At 39.1% G+C, this 21,540-nt stretch overlaps 1 protein-coding gene across 13 annotated transcripts in view; it reads left to right on the top strand.

Moving 5' to 3' along the window:
• The window catches only part of PLCH1 (phospholipase C eta 1), a 300,525-nt gene that overhangs the window by 188,966 nt on the left and 90,019 nt on the right, over positions 1 to 21,540 (top strand). For all 13 annotated transcript variants that reach the window (XM_070072611.1, XM_070072610.1, XM_070072614.1 and 10 more), the window contains 4 exons: positions 2,629 to 2,775; positions 5,779 to 6,022; positions 17,834 to 17,963; positions 19,792 to 19,962. In XM_070072611.1, the coding sequence (XP_069928712.1) occupies positions 2,629 to 2,775; positions 5,779 to 6,022; positions 17,834 to 17,963; positions 19,792 to 19,962 (692 nt within the window). The remainder of the gene's footprint in view (positions 1 to 2,628; positions 2,776 to 5,778; positions 6,023 to 17,833; positions 17,964 to 19,791; positions 19,963 to 21,540) is intronic.

Raw genomic sequence — 21,540 nt, forward strand, 5'->3', positions numbered from 1 at the left:
CCACCCCAGAGTGTCTTGGCTTTCCATGCCTGAAATACTCTCATGGGCTTTTCAGCTGGATCTGCATGCCTTAAGGGCTGATTCTGATTCCAGAGTGCTGTTTAGGACATCTGCCATTCTATGGGTCTGCTGTGTATCTCACTTCCCATGTTGGATCATTCTCTCCCTTTTTTATTCTATCAGCTAGTATTTGCAGACACTATGCTTTTTTTTTTTTTTTTGACACTATTGTTGTTTATGTGATCCCTTTGGTTCTTAGTCCTATCATTATGATCAATTGTGAACAGAAATTGATCACTGGGACTATTGAGATGGCTTTGGTACATGCCACCTTGATGGGATTGAATTGGAATCCCCTGGTATGTTTCTAACTCCACCGTTTGAGGTAAGTCAGCTTGAGTATATCCCGAATTGCACATCTCTTCCCTCTCTTATTCCCACTCTTATATTTAACAGCGATCACTTTGAGGCATGAATTTTGACAATTCACTTCAACAATGAATTTTGGAGCAATCAACATTCAGTCTGTAAGAAATAGTTGCCACTTACAGGTTTAGGATATGCTAGGCAGTGTTTTCGGCACTTTTTATGAATTAACTCATTCAGTGCTTACCACAGTTGAAGAGATAAATCTTATCATCCCCATTTTATAGATAAGTACATGGAGGCACTAACAGATTTAATAACTTTCTGAAGCCATGATACCAGTAGCAGAGCTGAAATTCTACCCCAGGCTGAATGCAGACTGTGTTTTCAACCACAACTGTGAAATGCAAAGTCCAAAACCAAGGTCCCCTTGTTCTAGGCTCTACCTCATGATGTAGCCCTGGGCCAGGTACAAGGAATTGCCCTATACACTTCTGTTTGCTTGCTGATTTGCCCTTCATCAATGATTAGTGAAGTTCTAACAGGTTTTGGGGACTTTTCAGTTTTGCTGGCCAGTTTTGTCAAAAAGAGTACATCAGCGCTTTGTCTTCTGTTCCCCCTCAGTTACTGATGTGAGATGGTCCACATGGCCATCAGGAATCTAAACCCAGAGATTTTATTACCGAAACAAATGATGTTCAGTGGGGAATAGATTTACCAACTTCTGTGAAACCAAGTCAAATTTTGTTCTGTGCCTGAAAGTAGGCATTTTAAGCTTGTGTGTTTGTTTTCTTAAGCAATGTTTTTATTACATGTGTGTTTGATATATCAGGTAAAATGAGGAAAGGTAACTTCTACGTCACTTTCCTTGCAGTATCAAATTCTGGAGTTATATTTAATTTATGCAGTTCTTCCTTGATCTCTTTAGGGGGAAGACAAGGCTGTTAGAATAAATAGTGAGGCTGGTTATGCTTAAGTTATCTTTCCTAGGCACTGTGCACACAGTATTAAACTGTTGGATCAGTTTATCTTTTCTAGTAAAGACAAGGTGCTTAGCCAAAAAACAAAGCTGATGTCTAAAGTTGTTGAAGTTTGTGTACTGTTTCTTTTATCTGTTTTTCCTAGCAGCATACCATTTGTTAAGGTGTGATTACTTAGAGTTAGATGTTTTGAATACTCAAATGGTTATACATGTGCCTGTGTGTATTTGTGAACCAATAGCTATTTCTGGCTGATAGAATGACAAAAGACTGGAAGAGTATTGCATAGCTTGCAGGATGAGGCAGACAGTGGAATCACTTGTCACTGCCAGGAAGAATGAGAGCTGTGTCAACTGTGCCGTCTTGGGGTGGCCATCCAGGAGCATCTCTCAAGTTTTGGTTGCTGAAATGACTCAGTTGTGTTCATTCAGTGACGTGTTTGGAATTCGTGTTTCTTGGGAGGGAGTCAGGTTTGCTCTAACCTTAAGTCAGAAATTCATTCCTTGGTGGGGGTGAAGGAGCCCACCTAAGGCACATGGAATGGGAGAAGGAGCATTTCCAAAGAGAAAGTGGTGCTGTCTTATTAAATATGGGGACACAGGCAAAACCAAGAGATGCTTACTACTGACAAGGTTCAACCCCAAACCAGGTGGATTTAGATGACAATTTTAACTTGGAAAATGAGTGATTTGGCTGTTACCTGAATTCAGTTAAAAGTTACTTCTCTATATGAACAATACTAGCAGATTAATACATTAACAGATATTTTATGTTCATTATGAAAACTTGATGTTTTCTAATCATGTTGTAAGCAATGTTTACTTTCAAAATTATGCAGCCATATAATAACTTAAATCCACTGCAACCATCATCCAACCTCAGCAATTGTCTGCATCTTGCCAATTTTCTTCTGTTGATTGCATTCTAAAGCCTTATTTATAAGATTTTTATAACTGGCTATATAAAAATTCACAAGATTTAACACATCTGAGGATTTGGTTTAAGAACATATTAAATGGTCATTAATCTTGTGCCAGAAAAACTGAACAAAATGTGCAGCATTAATGCATTATTTACCTGGAAGTAGAATTTTACTTTTATCAGTTAGTTTTTTTTTTCTTTTTTGTTTAAGCATGTTGAAACAATTTCTTAATGGTTTTTTTTTCAGGTTACCTCTTCCAAATTTGTCTACTAATCTTTGAGCTTTTAGGTAGGTCTGAACACTAATATGCATGCACATTGTGTGAAGACTGACGGTGCTGTGCCTTGGCTTCTTTTGCAGTTGAAAGATGCATGAGTGTAATGCAGTCTGGCACACAGATGATCAAACTGAAGCGTGGAACCAAAGGACTCGTACGGCTGTTTTACCTGGATGAGCACCGGACCCGCCTCCGATGGCGGCCCTCCAGGAAGAGTGAGAAGGCAAAAAGTAAAAACCATCTTTAAATTCTTTGCTTCACTTGATGTAGTAACACATGGTTATACTGGGTAGGCTCTGTGGAAGCTTTATATCAGTGGAACTTTCATATTTTTACAAGTCTGGGAGTCAGTTGGTTATGGATATTGTGAGACAGAATAAGTGGTGACCATCTTTGGGGAGTTTAAATCCATAAAAGTTTTCTTATCCACGAATACTGGAAATGCTAATATTTCTTCTGTATTGGAGATACACTTTTTGTTTGTTTGTTTTGACAGGCAGAGTGGACAGTGAGAGAGAGAGAGACAGAGAGAAAGGTCTTCCTTTTTCCGTTGGTTCACCCCCCGCAATGGCCGCTGCGGCCGGCACACCCCACTGATCTGAAGCCAGGAGCCAGGTGCTTCTCCTGGTCTCCCAAGCAGGTGCAGGGCCCAAGGACTTGGGCCATCTTCCACTACACTCCCGGGCTACAACAGAGAGCTGGGCAGGAAGAGGAGCGACCGACCGGGACTGGAACCCAGGGTGCCAGCGTTGCAGGCAGAGGATTAGCCTATTGAGCTGTGGCGCTGGCTGGTGATGCACTTTTCTAAAGTTGGGATATGAAGCCTCACAGGCTGAGAACTTTTATTTTCCTATGAAGTTTGAGGGACATCATAAGTTCAATAGGCTTTAAAATGTATTACCATATTATGAGCACAGTTAACTGGCTGATGAATTCATAGCACTGTTTTAATGATAATAAGTGAGATAGTTTTTGTCTGACTTCTAGGTAAAGCCTCTCCACACTGCATTAGTCTGGGTTACTCAGACAAACAGAACCAATAGACTGTCTGTCTGTCTGCCTATCTGTTATTGGTCCTGTTCTCTATTGATTGGCCAGTTGATTGATAGATAGGTTCATGAGAGGGCACTTATTAGAGAAATTGGCTAATGGGATTACGGAGGCTGAGAAGTCCCACAATAGGCCCTCTGTGGGAAGAATGAAGGAGCCTGTGGCAGAGCTCAGTCCGAGTGCGAAGGCCTGAGAGGGGTCACTGATCCAATTCCTGCAGTCTGAAGCAAATTCACCTTTCCTCTGCCCTTTTCTTCTGTCTGGGCCCTCAGCTGACTGGATGGTGCCCACTCAGCTTGGGTGAGGGCAGAACTTCAGTGTACCCACTCAAGGATCAGTTTCATAAGGAGCCAGTCACAGACAGGGCCAGAAATAATGCTTTACCAGCTATCTGGTATCTTGTAATCCAATCAAGCGGCCACCTGAAATGAACTCTCATACACCCCTTCCACACTTAGCATCAAGTCCTTGTTGAGTTCCCTGCAACATCTCTCTCACCTGCTCCCTCAGTCCTGTTTTCTTCCTTGGTCCAGAGTCTCTTCACTCTTCTGGTGGCCCATTGTGAAATCGCTTGACCAATATCCATTTTGCTAGCTTATTGTCTTTATTGGTAACAGAAGACCTCAATTAAATAAGACATACATGAAAAACAAATACTCAGAGACTGACATGGCCCAGACACATCTCTTGTTCTCTTTCTACAGTGCTCTTGGCTCTGTCTCCTGTGTGCACATTTTAATCAAGGCAGTAGCAACATGGCCTCAATTATTCTGATAGAATAGGAAAGAGGCAGCAAGAGACCTTCTTCTGGTGCTTCTTTTTTAGGAACCCAGAATTCCTTTCCAGACTCTTCCCCCAGAGCAGACTGTCCATATTTGCTTTATTGGAGCTAGGTGGCTTCCCCACATCTAAATTAGCCATAAGAACTCTAATTAGCCACCCTAATGACTTGAGGCCCCTAGAACTTGCCCCAGAGTTGAGCATAGGCTCCTTTTCTCGTAGTCATCTGGGGAATAAGTTAATACCAGAAGACTATCAGGACCCTGCCATTAAGGTAAAAGTGGGCAATCAATAGGCCAGAGACAGTTCAGCTTCCTGCTTCAAAATAAACCTGTAAACAGACAAAAGAATTTAAGTCTGAAGTTCTTACCAAAGGAGGAGATACAAACCTCCAATGTTGCCCTTCTATCTAAGTATTACTAATCTCTGCCTGTTACTCCATCCTCTCATATCCTGGCCTTTGTGTTTCCAGCTTTACCTCCCACTGCTTAAACTCTTGAACTTCCTACTCCAGTATACATGGCCTGTTCAACAACCCTGGAGCAGGCCTCACAAGCCTATGTCTACTTACCTCTTTGTTTGGGATGCCACCTTGTGCCTGTCCACTTCTCCCAGCCGTTTTTTTTTTTTTTTTTTTAAGGATCTATATTTTTAATCTTATATGTATAGAGATGCTATTTTAAAATATAAGCAACAGAAAACTTATTGATATGTTTTAAATTGTTTTTATATACAACATTTTCAAAATCTGGAATGCAATTTGATAGGGTAAGGATAACCACAAGTATCTAGCAGCTATTGGACAGCTTGAGCCTTTTGTTGAGGGTAAAGTCATGGCAACACAGCATCAAGGGCGTGATATGCAGTGTTTCAGATTCCTTGGTCTGCTCCCAGATGTTCTCCCAGCCCTGTTTTTCTTCCACCCCCATAGCGTTCTCCATGACCACTGGTATATTCAGCTGTGCTATTCAATTGCTGGTAAATTTTTTTGCCTCTATCTTCCCATGCATATTGCAGAGCATCAAATTCTATTTTAAGTTTTTAATGGCCTCCCTCCATAAATATGTAAATTATCAATTTGATATATTCATTAGCCTGCCTTTCCTACCAGTTTTCTTGCCCTGATGGGCACCCCTATCATTTTACTAAAATCTCCACTCATCCTGACTCATTGCTTCAGGAAGACATCATCAAGACTGTTCAGGAAGGTTAAGTCTTAGGTGGAGCTGGTTTTCAGCAAAAAGAGTAGGGCCCATGTTTCATCTTTTGCTTTAAAACTACAACTTGCTAACAATGAAATTTTTATAGTTACTTTTTATGTTTAACATAATTTTTTTGTTTTTAATCTGTATAAAAGAATATGTTTGTCAGCCGTATAGCTGTGTATCTGATTTCCCTCGCAGTTCTTATCGACTCCATTTACAAAGTCACCGAGGGCCGGCAGTCTGAGATATTCCACAGACAGGCGGAGGGGAACTTTGACCCCAGCTGCTGCTTCACCATCTACCATGGCAACCACATGGAGTCCCTGGACCTCATCACCTCCAACCCTGAGGAGGCCCGCACCTGGATCACCGGCCTGAAGTACCTGATGGCCGGCATCAGTGACGAAGATTCCCTGGCCAAGAGGCAGAGGACTCACGACCAATATCCTCCCTAGATATCTGCTTTCGAGCTGTGTGAATGTGAAGTGAGCAGGAGGCTGTGCTCTGCTGATTCCCATAACTGTGAGGCTGAAAACCACTTTCCTTTCTGTGTCTTTATCCCTAGCATCCTTCTCACCCTCCTCACTCTCACTCTAAGTTACCGATTACCCAAAATACATGGAACCATAAGCTTGTGTGAGCTTAGGACCAGGATTCTTCTGAAGAGACCTCATTTGGTTCTGAGAAATATCCAAAGATAAAGTGTCCTAAGAGAGAGAGGTGCACATTAAATATTATTGTCTTTTTTTCTTAATTGTGTGGATACTGATCAACTGTAAGCAGGAAGTGTTGGTGTGGGTTAGAGAAAATCTTACTCTTTTATGAAACCAGTTTAGTTCAACATGTGCTTTGTGAATTCCAGTTATGTACCAGGCACCAAGCTCCTAGATTTCTCTCTCTTTTTGATTTACATTGTAGAAATTGCAGTGATTGATACTCAAGGGGAAATTATTTTTTACTTAATAATATTTGACCCCTCTAAAGAACTTGAGAAACTAGAATCTAAGTAACAAACCTTGATTAAACCAATACTGGTTGATCTTCAGCACTGACAGGTTTATGATTAATGTGTTCAGTCTGAAGGCGCCTTTCCCACTGGCTTGAGCCGGGCATGTGGCTTGGCTCTCTGGCCTCCATTTCCGTTTCTGTAAAATGAGGGTCTTGGGTTAGTTGACCTCGTTGGTTCCCCTCTTCATGTTTTGAATGACCTTAAAATACATGGGCCCTTGTCTAAGCAAGCCCTTGTCTAACTTTCTTTGTGTTGTTGGAATGTGTACCGTAATGTTTTTCCAGGATTGGTTTGTTGGAAAAGCCAGTTATTTTCCTTCTTTCACAGCACAATCATTGCAGGAGACTTCTGCAGTCCCAGATGTGTGGGGGTTTCTCTCCACCAGCAAGCAAGCAATCACTTTAGCAGGGAATGCCTGCTGAGTGCTCTCTAATCCAATTCAGTTCTGACATTGTCTACCTGGACACACTATCAGGTCTCACATTGAGCTTTTGGTCCCCAGCACTGCCAATTGCATCCCAGGTAGCTTGACCTGTGCTTCTCAGTGACTGGCTGTACATCAGGATTTGCACACCCACTCCTTGGATTTGATGAATTTGCTCAAGCAGTTCATGTAACTCAGAGCAGCACATATGTTTTGTGGTTTATACAAAGGATACTGCAAGGAACAGATAAAGAGATGCATAGGATAAGGTATGGCAGAATGAGCACAGAGCTCCTTGCCCTCTATGGGTACACCACCCTCTAGGAACCTCTGTTTGGAAGCTCTCTGAGCCCTGTCCTTTTGGATTTTTCTAGAGATTGGATTACATGATAGGTGATAACGATTACTAGTAGACCATGTAGGGATACCCAACAAGGCCTGTCTATTCAGATTCTTCATCATTCTTTGCTTGCAGTTGTGGTATTGAGCCCCTTTGGAAGGAGCAGGGCTTTATGACTGACTCACTTTCTTGTGTTTGAATGGCCTACCTTGGTGAGGCAGTTTTGAGACAAAAATGTGAAAAAAACTAAAGCATATATTATTATATCACAGGTGGTAAGAAATTTGTACTGTTCTAGCTATAATCCTACAGTCAGGATACTGTTGGAGCACAATGGATCTATTCAGTCCATGAAAGGATTTTAACAGTGTGAAAATCAGAGTTGATGAGCCATGATGTTTTCATCAATAATCTCAGCATGCAGATAAATGCAACTGGGATTCATAAATAAACAAAGCACACACATAGAAACAAACTTTTGTGCTTTATTTGGTTAGTTTTATTCTTCAAAAAATTACTTATTTGAAATGCAGAGTGAGAGTGAGAGTGAGAGAGAGAGAGAGAGAGAGAGAGGACAAAGAAACAAACAGACATACAGATATATTTCCAATCTGCTAGCTCTCTTTCCAAGTGCCTGCAATAGTTGGGGCTGGGCCAGGCCGAAGCCTAGAGCCAGGAACTCACTCCAGGATTCTCATATGGCTAGCAGAGACCCAACTACTTGAGCCATCACCTGTTGCAATCTAAGATATGTAGTTCTTAACTTTTTATCATGTGACAAAAAAAAAGAAAAACCACTGGTTGGTAAGAACGCTTTCTGGGGCAAGCAGCAGATACCATGTCTTAAGTGACAGAGAATATGTTCTCATGATTGACATCTGAGATGGGGCAGTTCAGATGCAGTTAATTGAGCAGCTCAGTGCAGTCCCCAGCCTGTTGGGACTGTCCTGCAGCTGGCTGCCTTTGTCAGGGAGAGCTACAGCAGCAGCAGGCAGCAGCTCCAAACAGTCCTACCCAGAGAGAGAAAATTTTGTTATCACAGGTTTTTTTAAGATTTAGATTTTCATAGATTTAGATCTTTCATCCATTTTGAGTAGACTTTTGTGTAAGGTGTAAGGTAGGGGTCTTGCTACATACTTCTGCATGTGGAGATCCAGTTTTCCCAGCACCATTTGTTGAAGAGACTATCTTTGCTCCAGAGACTGATTTTAGTTCCTTTGCAAAGATAAATTTGTTGTAGATGTGTGGGTTGATTTCTGGAATTTTTATTCTATTCCATTGGTCTATCCATCTGTTTTTGTACCAGTACCAGGCTGTTTTGATTATAACTACCCTTTTCTATGTCTTGAAACTTGGTATTGTGATGTCTCCAGCTTTGTTTTTGTTGTATAAGATTGTTTTACATGTTAAGGGTCTCCTATGTTTCCATATGAATTTCAGCATATTTTTTTTCTATATCTGACAAGAATGTCTTTGGTATTTTGATTGGTATTGCATTGAATCTATAAATTGCTTTCAGTAGTATGATATTTTGATGATACTGATTCTTCCAATCCATGAACATGGAAAATTTTTCCATTTTTTGCATCTTCTTCTGTTTCTTTCTTTAATGTTTTGTAGTTCTTATTGTAGAAATCTTTGACATTCTTCATGAAATTTATTCCTACAAATGTGATTTTTTTGTAGCTACTGTGAATGAGATTGATCTTAGAAGTTCTTTCTCAGCCATGGAATTGTCTGTGCATACAAAGGCTATTGATTTTTGTGTGTTGATTTTACATCCTGCCACTTTACCAAACTCTTCTATGAGTTCCAATCATCTCTTAGTGGAGTCTTTTGTATCCTCTCCATATAGAATCATGTCATCAGCAAACAAGGATAGTTTGACTTCCTCTTTTCCAATCTGTAACCCTTAAATATCTTTTTCTTGCCTACTGCCTCTAACTAAAACTTCCAGAGTTCTATAGAATAGCAATGGTGAGAGTGGGACATCCTTATCTGGTTCCAGATTGCAGTAGGAATGTGTCTAACTTTTCCTCCATTCACTAGAATGCTGGCTGTGGGTTTCTCATAAATGCTTTGATTGTGTTGAGGAATGTTCCTTCTATACCCAATTTGCTTAAAGTTTTCATCATGAAAGTTTGTTGTATTTTGTCAAATGCTTTTTCTGCATCTATTGAGATAATCATAAGGTTTTTGTTCTAGGTCCTTAAGATACATTGGTAACTCATTTAATTGGTGCCTTTCTTTTTTTTTTTTTTAACTTTTATTTAATGAATATAAATTTCCAAAGTACAGCTTATGGATTACAATGGCTTCCCCCCATAACGTCCCTCCCACCCGCAACCCTCCCCTTTCCCACTCCCTCTCCCCTTCCATTCACATCATGATTCATTTTCGATTCTCTTTATATACAGAAGATCAGTTTAGCATACATTAAGTAAAGATTTCAACAGTTTGCTCCCTCACACACAGAAACATAAAGTGAAAAATACTGTTTGAGTACTAGTTGTAGCATTAAATCTCAATGTACAGCACACTAAGGACAAAGATCCTACATGAGGAGTAAGTGCACAGTGATTCCTGTTGTTGACTTAACAAATTGACACTCTTGTTTATGGCCTCAGTAATCACCCTAGGCTCTTGTCATGAGCTGCCAAGGCTATGGAAGCCCCCTGAGTTCACTGACTCTGATCATATTTAGACAAGGCCATGGTCAAAGTGGAAGTTCTCTCCTCCCTTCAGAGAAAGGTACCTCCTTCTTTGATGACCCATTCTTTCCGCTGGATCTCACTCGTGGAGATCTTTCATTTAGGTTTTTTTTTTTCCCCCAGAGTGTCTTGGCTTTCCATGCCTGAAATACTCTCATGGGCATTTCAGCTGGATCCGCATGTAATTGGTGCCTTTCTAATTTCTTTATGTAGGCACAACTTGCTATAAACTTTCCTTTTAACACTGCTTTTTCTCCTAAGTTTTGATATGTTGCATATTTGTCTTCATTCATTTCCAGATAATTTTTGAGTTCTCTTTTGATTGTTTTCAATGACCCACTGTTCATTCTGGAGCATGTTGTCAGTCTCCATGTGTTTATATATATTCTAAATATTCTTGAATTGTGATTTTCAGCTTCATTCCATTGTGGTCTGAGAAGATGCATGGTATGATTTCGATTTTTTTGAATTTGCTTAGACTTGCTTTATGGCCTAGCATGTAGTCTTCCCTTGAGAAAGTTCCACACATTGGTGAGAAGAATGTGTATTCTGCATCTGTAGGATGTAAGGTTCTATATATATATCTGTTAGATCCATTTGTTCTACAGTGTCAATTAGCTCTGTTGTTTCCTTGCTGATTTTCTGTCTGGTTAATTTGTCCATTGCTGAAAGTGGAGTATTGAAGTGTCCTATTACTGTTTTTTTTTTTTTTTTTGGACAGGCAGAGTTAGAGAGAGAGAGAGAGGTCTTCCTTCTGTTGGTTCACCCCCCAAGTGGCTGCTGCAGCCAGCGCACAGCGCCGATCCAAATCCAGGAGCCACATGCTTCCTCCTGGTCTTCCATGTGGGTACAGGGCCAAGCACTTGGGCCATCTTCCACTGCCTTTCTGGGCCACAGCAGAGAGCTGGACTGGAAGAGGAGCAACCGGGACAGAATCCGGCACCCTTACCGGGACTAGAACCCAGGGTACCAGCACCGCAGGCAAAGGATTAGCTTAGTGAGCCATGGCGCCAGCCTCTGATTACTGTTGTATTTTAGTCTATGTCTCCCTTCAGATCCATTAATGTTTCTTTTAAATAGCCTGTAATTAGGTGTATATACGTTTAAAATAGTGACATCTTCCTGTTAAGTTGATCCCTTAATTATTATATAATGCCCTTTTTGTCTCTTTTAACAGTTTTTGTTTTAAGTCTATTTTCTCTGATACTAGGATGGCTACCCCAGCTCTTTTTTGGTTTTTGCTATCATGGAATATCTTTTTCCATCTTTTCACTTTCAGTCTGTGTTTATATTTGTTGGTGAGATGTGTTTCTTGTAGGGAGCAAATAGATGGGTTTTGTTTTTTATTCCATTCAAGCATTCTTTATCTTTTAACTGGAGAGTTGAGGCCATTTACATTCAAGGTAACTATTGATAAGTAACGACTTGGCCTTGCCATTTCCTGTAAATATTCCTGTTGTTTACTTTGGATTTCCTTTGTACTTCTACTGGGAGATTTTCTTCCTTTACCTTCTTTCATAGTGATGACTATGTTTCTGTGTTTCCCTGTGTAGCACATCCTTAAGCATCTTTTGCAAGGCTGGATTTCAATTTCTGTTTGTTATGGAAAGTCTTTATTTCACTTTTTTTCATAAATGAGAGCTTTACAGCCTATAGAATTCTGGATTGGCAGTTTTTTTTTTCCTCTTAAGAATTTGAATATATCTTGCTCTTCTCTCCTAGCCTATAGCATTTCTGATGAAAAGTCAGTTGTGAGGCTGATTGAAGATCCTCTGAAAGTAACCTGACATTTCTATCATGCACATTTTAGAGTCTTTATGTTTTACTGTGGAGAGTTTGACTACAATGTGTCATGGTGAAGATCTTTTCTGGTCATGTCTATTAGCATTTCTATGTGCTTCTCATACTTGGATGTCCCTTTCTTTCTCCAAATTTGAATAGTTTTCTGTAATTATTTCACTCAAAAGTCCTTCTAATCCATTCTCTCTTTCCACACCTTCAGGAATTTCTATGTCCCATATGTTGGACTGTTTGAAAGTAACCCATAAATCCATGACACTGTTTTTTGTTTTCTAATTTCTTTTTACTTTTTGGTCTGATTGTAAAATTTTCAGATATTCTTTCTTCTGCCTCATGTAGCCTGTTGTTATGGCCTTATAACTAATTTTTTATTTGCTCTATTAAATCTTCATTTCTAATATTTCATTTTGTTTTCTCCTTACAATTTCAATTTCATGGGAGAAGTTTTCCTTCTTGTCATTTTCAGATTTCTTTAGTTCATGAATTTGCTTCTGATTACTTCTAAATAATCCTGTGATCAATTTTTTGATTTCCTTTTTGGAATTTCATCAGCCTCATCATCCTCACCTCCTAGTATTGAAATGTTGTGTTCTTTTGGGGGTGTCATGTTATGTTCCTTATTCTTGTTTCTTGAATTGCTGCATTTATTATTAGGCATTTGTGGTGATACTTATTAGTCCCCCCCCCCCCCCCCCGTGATGGCTTTTATCTTTGAACTATGCATCTGTGGCTTAGTGGAGTCCCCACTCTTTGTGAATACCCAGAGGCATGTGTTGGGTGTGGTCAGGGAGCTCTGTTTAGTTTCCAGTGTGAGGAGAGTGTCCAAGGTGACACCCAAGTTGGACGTGGCAAATCTCTGTTTTTTTTTTTTTAAGATCAGAGGGGGCGTGTGTTCTGCTCTGTTGGCATATTCTCATTCTTACCTCCTCTCCTACAAGGAGACCAATGCCTGGGCACTGTACCCATTGAGTACAGTTTTTATGTGCACTGCTCTAAGAACCACATGAAGGATCTGTGCAGTCCTTGGTGTGAACACAGATCCTGTAGCAATGACCCTCACCAGGGTATCTGGAGCCCTGAGCATGTGGAGCCACTCACAGTCACAGTTTTCTCTTTAACTCTTCCCTGAGATTGCACTCTTTTCACTTTTTTTTTTTTTTTTTGAAACTTTTTTCCCTAGACTAGAGCAGTGAGCTTCCTCCTTATTCTGCCATCTTGAAAACACTCTGGTCAGTAGTTTTTGAATGGTTCATTTGTGCATGTTTAATGACACCTGCGAGATTTCATGTTTGAGTTCATCAGCCTGGCAGCTTAAGAATTTTATATTCAGAAACTACATTAACTGGAAAGCAAATGGACAATAGACTGCACAGAGGATCAGTCTTTTAAGAAATGTTACGGTAGAAGCAGTTGATATTTATGTCAGTGAAGGAGAAAGAAAGGAAGAGATTTACTGAATACTTTGTAAAAAGAAAGCTAAAGTAAAAAAAATTAGGTAAGTTATGTCAACACAGGAACAATTCTCATACATATTTGTCAGAATTTGATAGGGTTTTAGATAATATCTTAATAACAGAATGACATCCTTGATTGAACATTTAATTATATGGAGAGGAGCACATTTGGAATATTCACTATTAGATTTCATTTAGTTCTGAAAACTTTAACTGTGAGTGAATAATGAGAATAATGAATCTTAAATGGCTCTATGAGGAAATCCACCCAGTCTAGAGCATAAACGGAATTATTTCTGCAGTAGGGTAGTCCTGTTGGGTGGAGGTAGGTTCATATCTACTAGGAGCAATATGAGGGTTCTTCAAAAGTCTGGAAAAATAGAATTTAAAGATGTTTATTTTGGTGAAAAAATTGAAATCATGAGTTTTTTTCATTTCCCGTGAACTTTTTAAATGCTTCTTGTATCATGTCATGGGGGACTCAGACCTTGCTGTACTGCTTGGGGTCCAGCCCCAATTCTGCTATGTGCTTTTTTAGGTTTGTGAATTACTTACACTCTCTTGCCTCAGCATCTTAATGTGTAACATGTTGGTGGTGGTGGTCGTCGTGATGTTGATGATGATGGTGGTGGTGGTGGTAGCAGCTTCTGAAGATCAAATAAATTGATATAGGTAATGTCCTTAAATCTCTGCCCAGCACATTTTAGCACTTTGTATATAGTAGCTATTGTTGTTATTTCTAAAGAGAGGTGAAAAGTGACAAATCTTTTGCTTTTCTGCTCAGAGGGATTAAAGTCAGAAATCTCAGTGGTCCTGTAATGCAAAGATACGGATGCTGGCACCTGGTCTCAACATTTCCCTCTGGCCCTTGAATGTATTTATAGGGCTCCTTTCATGTAACAAGGCCAGAGTGGTATGATTGAAACCAAGAGCAAATGGTCTGCAAAGCCTAAAATATTTACAACGAAGCCATTTACAGGAAGCATTTGCCCATTTAATTTTTACCATTTAATTTCTACGATCTCCTATAGTTTCTTGATACAAAATAATAGACTATTATTTTTCATTAATTGTACTCCTTGTTTCTGCCAAGTGTCTGTTTCTCTGCTTAAATTATCACATGCATGATTCTGAGTTACTAATTCAGGGCTAGTCTGGGCACTCGTATCTTAATTATGAAGAACAGCGCAACCACATCAGAACCCTTTTGTCTGCCAGTGTACACCGTGTGTACTGTTACTAGAAAGAACGGTTTCCCTTTTCATTGAATCTTAGATTTGGAAGGGTTTTCAAGGTTGTGTAGTTGTGCTGTCTGGCATTGTTCATGAACAGGAGCTCTAAGAGGTGATTCCAGGGACCCACTGTCACAGGGCTAGTTCAGCAGTAGCATTAGGGCCAGCATTGTTTCTTTGTCTGCAGAGTGTATTCATACTTAGGGTTGGGCTGTTGCTGCCTCTTTGAAGACACCTTTCAGAGGCTTCAGTAAAGGATCATAGAATAAAGCAATGCAAATATTTGGACTTATTTAATCACTTATTTGAACTCTGGACAAATATTTTGTGGGGCACAGAACAGTGTCTGCAGCCAAAAAAAGCAGAGTTCATGGAGTGAGTGCAGTGTTCTCAGAAAACAGTAAAAAAAAAATGAGACTCAAGTGCTTATTTGTAACTGGCCAAAAATCTTCCACTCTTGATACTTCAGTTATTTTTCCCCCAGCCCTGGGGCTCTTTTTAACTTTCAGGTGTCATATATAATGAGGTCTTTACTGAAGTCTGAGGAAAAATTGAACTTAAAAGAGCTGGGTTCTTACATATATTTTAAAATGTTTTCAAGGGAACAAAGTGTGAAGGAAAATATTTACAATCTGAAAATCACCTTTAAAAAAGCTTAGAAGGGGCCGGCGCCGCAGCTCACTAGGCTAATCCTCTGCCTTGTGGCGCCGGCACAACGGGTTCTAGTCCCGGTCGGGGCGCCAGATTCTGTCCCGGTTGCCCCTCTTCCAGGCCAGCTCTCTGCTGTGGCCAGGGAGTGCAGTGGAGGATGGCCCAAGTGCTTGGGCCCTGCACCCCATGGGAGACCAGGAGAAGCACCTGGCTCCTGCCATCGGATCAGCGCGGTGCGCTGGCCGTAGCACGCTGGCCGCGGCGGCCATTGGAGGGTGAACCAACAGCAAAGGAAGACCTTTCTCTCTGTCTCTCTCGCTCTCACTGTCCACTCTTGCCTGTCAAAAAAAAAAAAAAAAAAAAGCTTAGAAGGAAGATTTTACCTTTCTTAATTGTCCTTACTTTCTAACCTACAGTCCTCTATAATCATAATTTGAATCACGTAAGAAATGCAAATGTGCTTTGTAACCACTGGGATTTAATATTTTGACTTAAAATGAAAATCTCTCAATTGATGTCACCAGTTTGATAAGCAAAGCTTATCCATTGACCTCGCCTGATATATTCCCAGTCTCCCATTTCTTGGTTTCAAATCTATGCTTTTCTCTTTGATTCTCTGGTTTCTTTCCATCACCTTCATTCTTTTCCTTTTACTTACAAACTTTGAAGTTCAGTTTGTTATTCTAAGCATGTATACTGTTCCTACCTTTTGTAACCCCGATGCCTAATATCTATGAACCACCCATTAAAAAATCCTCTGCTAAAAGTTAACTGGGAACTTTCAACTTTTTCATTTATTCTGCTTTTTGTTTTTTAACTTGTAAAGCAACCTAAGGCTCATCATGTTGAAGGTCTTTTAAAAACTCAGTTTATACAATATAAATCCTTATATATATCTAAACTCAGCTCCTTACCCTGCCTCCTCCTCTTCTATCAGAGCTGTGAAGGCAACCCCTAGTATATGAGCCTTGTGCATTGGGTTACTGCCCATAACCTGGAAGTTTAGGACTCTTAGATAGGAATCCTCTAAATACTAACAGAAGGAACAAGGGACAGAGATAGGCTGTATGTAAGGAGATAAGAGTGCTAGATCAGGTTGCAGAGTCCTGCCTTGCAGACCTGGTTCTCACTAATTCTAACCAAATTTCTACTTTAACCTTGTAATCTGAGCAAAGATTGAACTAGATGATCTAATTTTTTAAAAGATTTATTTTATTTATTTGAAAGACAGAGTTACAGAGAGAGGTACAGACAGAGAGAGAGGTCTTCCATCCTCTGGTTCACTCCCCAGATGGCCGCAACAGCCGGAGCTGTGCCAACCCGAAGGCAGGAGCCAGGAGATTCCTCCAGGTCTCCCACGCAGGTGCAGGGGCCCATTCTACTGCTTTCCCAGGCCAAAGCAGAGAGCTGGATTGGAAGAGGAGCAGCTGGGATTAGAACCCGTACCCATATGGGATGCCGGCGCTTCAGGCTAGGGCTTTAACCCATTGAGCCACAGTGCTGCCCTCCCCCCTTCTTGATGATCTAATTTTTTAAAACGTTAAGAATGAGATTGAGGAAACAGAATTGAAAAGATAATGTACCATGGTGTACCATGATACTAGATAAAAGTGCATAGGAGAAGATAAGGCCTAGATTTTTTTTTTTTTTTTTTGACAGGCAGAGTGGACAGTGAGAGAGAGAGACAGAGAGAAAGGTCTTCCTTTGCTGTTGGTTCACCCTCCAATGGCTGCCGTGGCTGGTGCACCGCGCTGATCCGAAGCCAGGAGCCAGGTGCTTCTCCTGGTCTCCCATGGGGTGCAGGGCCCAAGTACCTGGGCCATCCTCCACTGCACTCCCTGGCCACAGCAGAGAGCTGGCCTGGAAGAGGGGCAACCGGACAGAATCCGGCGCCCCGACTGGGACTAGAACCTGGTGTGCCGGCGCCGCTAGGCGGAGGATTAGCCTGGTGAGCCGCGGCACCGGCCCTAGATTTGTTTTATTTGTTGTTTTACCACAGGGGAATCTTTATCAAGCTTCTTTGCAAGCTACAATGTTGGACCATTCCTGCTACATTCTGTGAATGGGAACCGTTAAGGATTTTACAAGATCTGTGTTACGAACATGGCAGCATACCTGTGAAAAAACTGGTCAGGAAATGAGAAACAAGCAGAGATAATGTATAAAATCATATAAAAACATTGTATGTTTATGGACTTGACTGAAGAGCACATGATTTAAGATGTTATCTTGTTGGTAGAGGAATTGAGAAGAGTAATGAAATCCCCCATCCAGTTGAGGAAATGCAGTGTTTTTGCAATAATAGGTTTTATATTTAATTTGGATAAGATGGGATTAGAAGGTTAACTAAAGAAGCTTTGACATTAATCTGTTGTGACTCTCATTTCACAGTGGAGGGGCCCATTTATGTATACCCTTCTCCATGTTCTGTGTTTTGTTTTATTATTATTATTATTATTATTTTTTTTTACTGCAGTCCCTATTAGCAGCTCACTAGGCCTTGTGGATTGCAGGGCTTCAAAGAATTACTTGTTAAGTTCTGTGTTGCTGATAAATGTGCTTGTGAGTATGCTTTGAGGGAGAAGTTTCTATTTTGATGAAAGCACAAGTATTTTCTTTGACTTTTCTGCACATGGGTGAAGCAGACTTTTGAGGAAGCTGATAAAAATGGTGATGGCTTATTGAATATTGAAGAGATACACCAACTAATGCATAAACTAAACGTCAATCTGCCCAGAAGAAAAGTTAGACAAATGTTTCAGGTATGTTTTCACAATTGCACAGGCTTAAGGAAAGCATACAGAGATTACTGATGCATTGAGCTACCCTCAAAAGCTGCTCTGTTTTGTTGGAAGCTAATGTTACTTGCTTTGCACTGTAATATTTTTCTTTGATAAAGAGAAAAATTTTTTCATCAAAGAAAAAATTCATAAACTTTCCACCCATCCACAGATTGTACCTTGTAAAATACTTTGTATATGTTGCTATTTTCAGAGTAAGTATAAGCACTTTTCCCGACACTTAAAGGATGGAGTAATGCCATTGAATCCTTTTGAGAGGACAGTCATGCCTCATGTGTTATGAGAATCAGAATAAAGACTGAAATTAAAAAGTAGTGCTTATCTGAGACCTCAAGGGCTCCCTATTTTGTTTTTGAGGAGTTTAGAGATTTAGAATCCAGGAGCCTTGGAAGTGCTAATCACTCATACCATTTAGGAAGCTTTTTCCAGAAACTTCACTTAACTGCCCCTTAGTATTAGATGAGATGCTGCTTCCCTGTTGGTCACTGAGGGAATCCTTGGGCCACACTTTCTCTGCAGCATTTCACTGAGATTAAATTTAGTCCTCAAACTAAGGGCCAAAAGTGGAATATTAATTTATAAAAGCTTCAGATTTTAAAATAGATCATAAGAATAATTCATGCTTTGGAATGTTTTTCTATTCTGAGTGACTAGATGGGTAATCATCTGTACCTGTAAGTAAGCATACCAGGGCAATGTGATATGTAATGCTATGTGCATCATTTGTTTTCTGCTTCCTTGTTGTTAGAGATGGTAAGGCCAGAAACAATGGGGTATGCTTCGCAACACTGAATGGAAGACAGTTTTTGTTCAGTTACAACTGTGTTCACTTTGAAATAAGATCACCTATATGGGTTGCTTGCTCATCATGTATCTCCAGTAGTTTGTGATTTTCTAACAAATTCAGCTACTCAGTAGTAAGATACATGATGAAAGACTTTCACTCAATTGTTACTAGAATCAAACATATTCAACCACAAATCAAAATCCAGATAGATTGTCCAGACTTTTCTAGAGGGGATATCAAGGAGGTGGCCGTGATGCTGATGACTTTGAGCATCAGAGCTACCTATGGAGAATGAGGACAGAGCCTCTTCTGGGGGGTGGGAAATCACATTTGATTAAATCACAGTCCAGAAATTGATAAGACACGTAAATGTAACTTCTCTCTTTTCTTCTTGATGAGTCTTGTTCAAGATTTCTTTTTCATTAGTTTCTCCAAAAATCAGCTGTTTCTCTTCTTGCTTACCTTCTTGTTATATCTATTTGTTTTCTATTTCATTGCTTTCTGCTTTTGTTTGTAATGTTTTTTCTTCTGTTTTCTGCAGCTTAAATTTTTTCCTGATTTTCTCATTGAATTAGTAGCTTCTGTTTTTAATCTATATCACTTTCCAATAAATTTAAGACTTCAAGTTTCTCTTTAATTATCATGTTAACCTTATCATACAAGTCTTAATATGAATTGATTTGGTACTTGTTCACTTCTGTGTATTTCACTTTCTGTTGAGAAATGCATTAGTTCCATATTTTTTGTTTGAGCTTTGTTTGTTGCTTTATAAATTTACTGTGGTCAGAGAAATTGATTTGCGTAAGATTGATTTTGTTATACTTTGTTGAAACTTTCTTTGTGGTCTAATATATAGTCAATGTTTATACCATTTCAGGTATGCTTAAATGTATGTTCACCATTTGTAATTGGTCTACTAGCTTTTTAAATGTAAATATTTTCCAGTATGGACTTTCCTGTTGCAAATCCACATACTGCCTTGTTTTTCTATGCCCTTTTCAGGAAGCTGACACAGATGAGAATCAAGGAACTCTGACATTTGAAGAATTTTGTGTTTTTTATAAAATGATGTCTTTGAGAAGGGACCTTTATTTGTTGCTCTTAAACTACAGTGACAAGAAAGATCATCTAACTGTGGAAGAACTAGCTCAGTTTTTGAAGGTGGAGCAAAAGGTATCACTAGACTTGATTGTTTAGTTAAAAATATGGTATATGATGCATGGCTTTCTTTTGGGGCTGCATGTAGATATAGTTTAAATCTAGGAAAGAGGGTTAAATATCACAAGTCCGTAAAAATGTTGTCTACATGTGTCCATTAGCTTTTAAGTGAGGAAGTGATAAATTGAACATGGTGTATAGTTTTTTGCCTTAAATAAACTGGGTATGGATATGCATATTTTTCCATAAAGAAATGGATATTAACTAATGTGTTTCATTTTATATTCAATGGTAATGTTTATTGCCATTTATTCTAATCCTATGATGTATTATCATATTGCTATAAATTTATACTTGATATGTTTATACTAGTGTAAATTAATATTATTTAAAATTTATATCTATATTAATATACCTAGATATTTTACTATGATTCTTAATTGGCACTGTAGTAAATCATTGACAATTCTGATAGAGAATTACCATTTGATCATGTGAAAATGCCAAGTAAATTAGGTACTGCTTAGCAAAGGGAATCACTAAATACATTTAAAATAAGGCATTTAAATTTTAATATTACATAGGTTGAATTATTAACAAATTTAGTCTTTTTTATGCTCGTTTTTAAAATATCTCTGCAAACTCACTCACTACAGTAAAGAAATAATATTTTGTTAAAGTTTTTTGACCATTTATGCTAGACTGTTTTGGGGAAGGTCTTTGGTTTTACAGAAGTTCATGGGATTTACTTTTAATTTTCTTTAGATCTATGGACTCATAGTCTTAATATAAAGAGTTATTTAACTCCTTTATACATTTTAAATAAAAAGCATTTAGCTCTGTAGGAATTATAAAGAATCATCAAACATTTGGGCTATGTGATATAATAATCAGCTGAAAAGATTATTTCTACAGCAGCTACATAAGTAATCAGGCAGCCAGTGTTAGAATATTTCCTTCTAACAATAGCTTCATTCATATATCATCAAATTCAACTTTTAAAAAAGTATACAATTTCAGATTTTAGTATATTCACAGAGTTGTGCAACTATAATGACTCATTCATTTCAGTTTCCTCAGAAGAAACTCCATACCCACTAGCAGTCATTCCCTATTTCTGTTTCCCCAAGAACTTGGGCAACCAGTAATCTGCCTTCTGGCTCTAGTGATTTGTCTATTCTGGACATTTCATGTAGAGAAAATCTTGTAATATTTGGCTTTTCTGATTGGCTCCTGCTATTTAGCATGTAACAGAGTTCATTCCTTTTTATTGCTGAATATGCTATTAGTGGATATACCACATTTTGTTGATCTATCAGTTGATATTTATTATTTCCATCTTTTGGCCATTATGAATAATAATGCTGTGAACATTCATGTACATGTTTTAATGTGTGGGCTTATGTTTTCAATTCTATTGGGTACATACTCAAGTGAAATTTTTGGGCTATGTGGTTAGAGCACTTCTTACAATCTGGATCTGGATATTGAAAGAACATCATGTGAACCAGAAGAAACTTCTACTATGGAGTGTCGTGGAGTAGAATATTGATCTGATATTCAAATCTTAGAGGGAGATAAATTTGCATTAAC

Source organism: Oryctolagus cuniculus, chromosome 4 (assembly GCF_964237555.1).
Source record: "Oryctolagus cuniculus chromosome 4, mOryCun1.1, whole genome shotgun sequence".
In the NCBI taxonomy this organism is placed as follows: Eukaryota; Metazoa; Chordata; class Mammalia; order Lagomorpha; family Leporidae; genus Oryctolagus; species Oryctolagus cuniculus.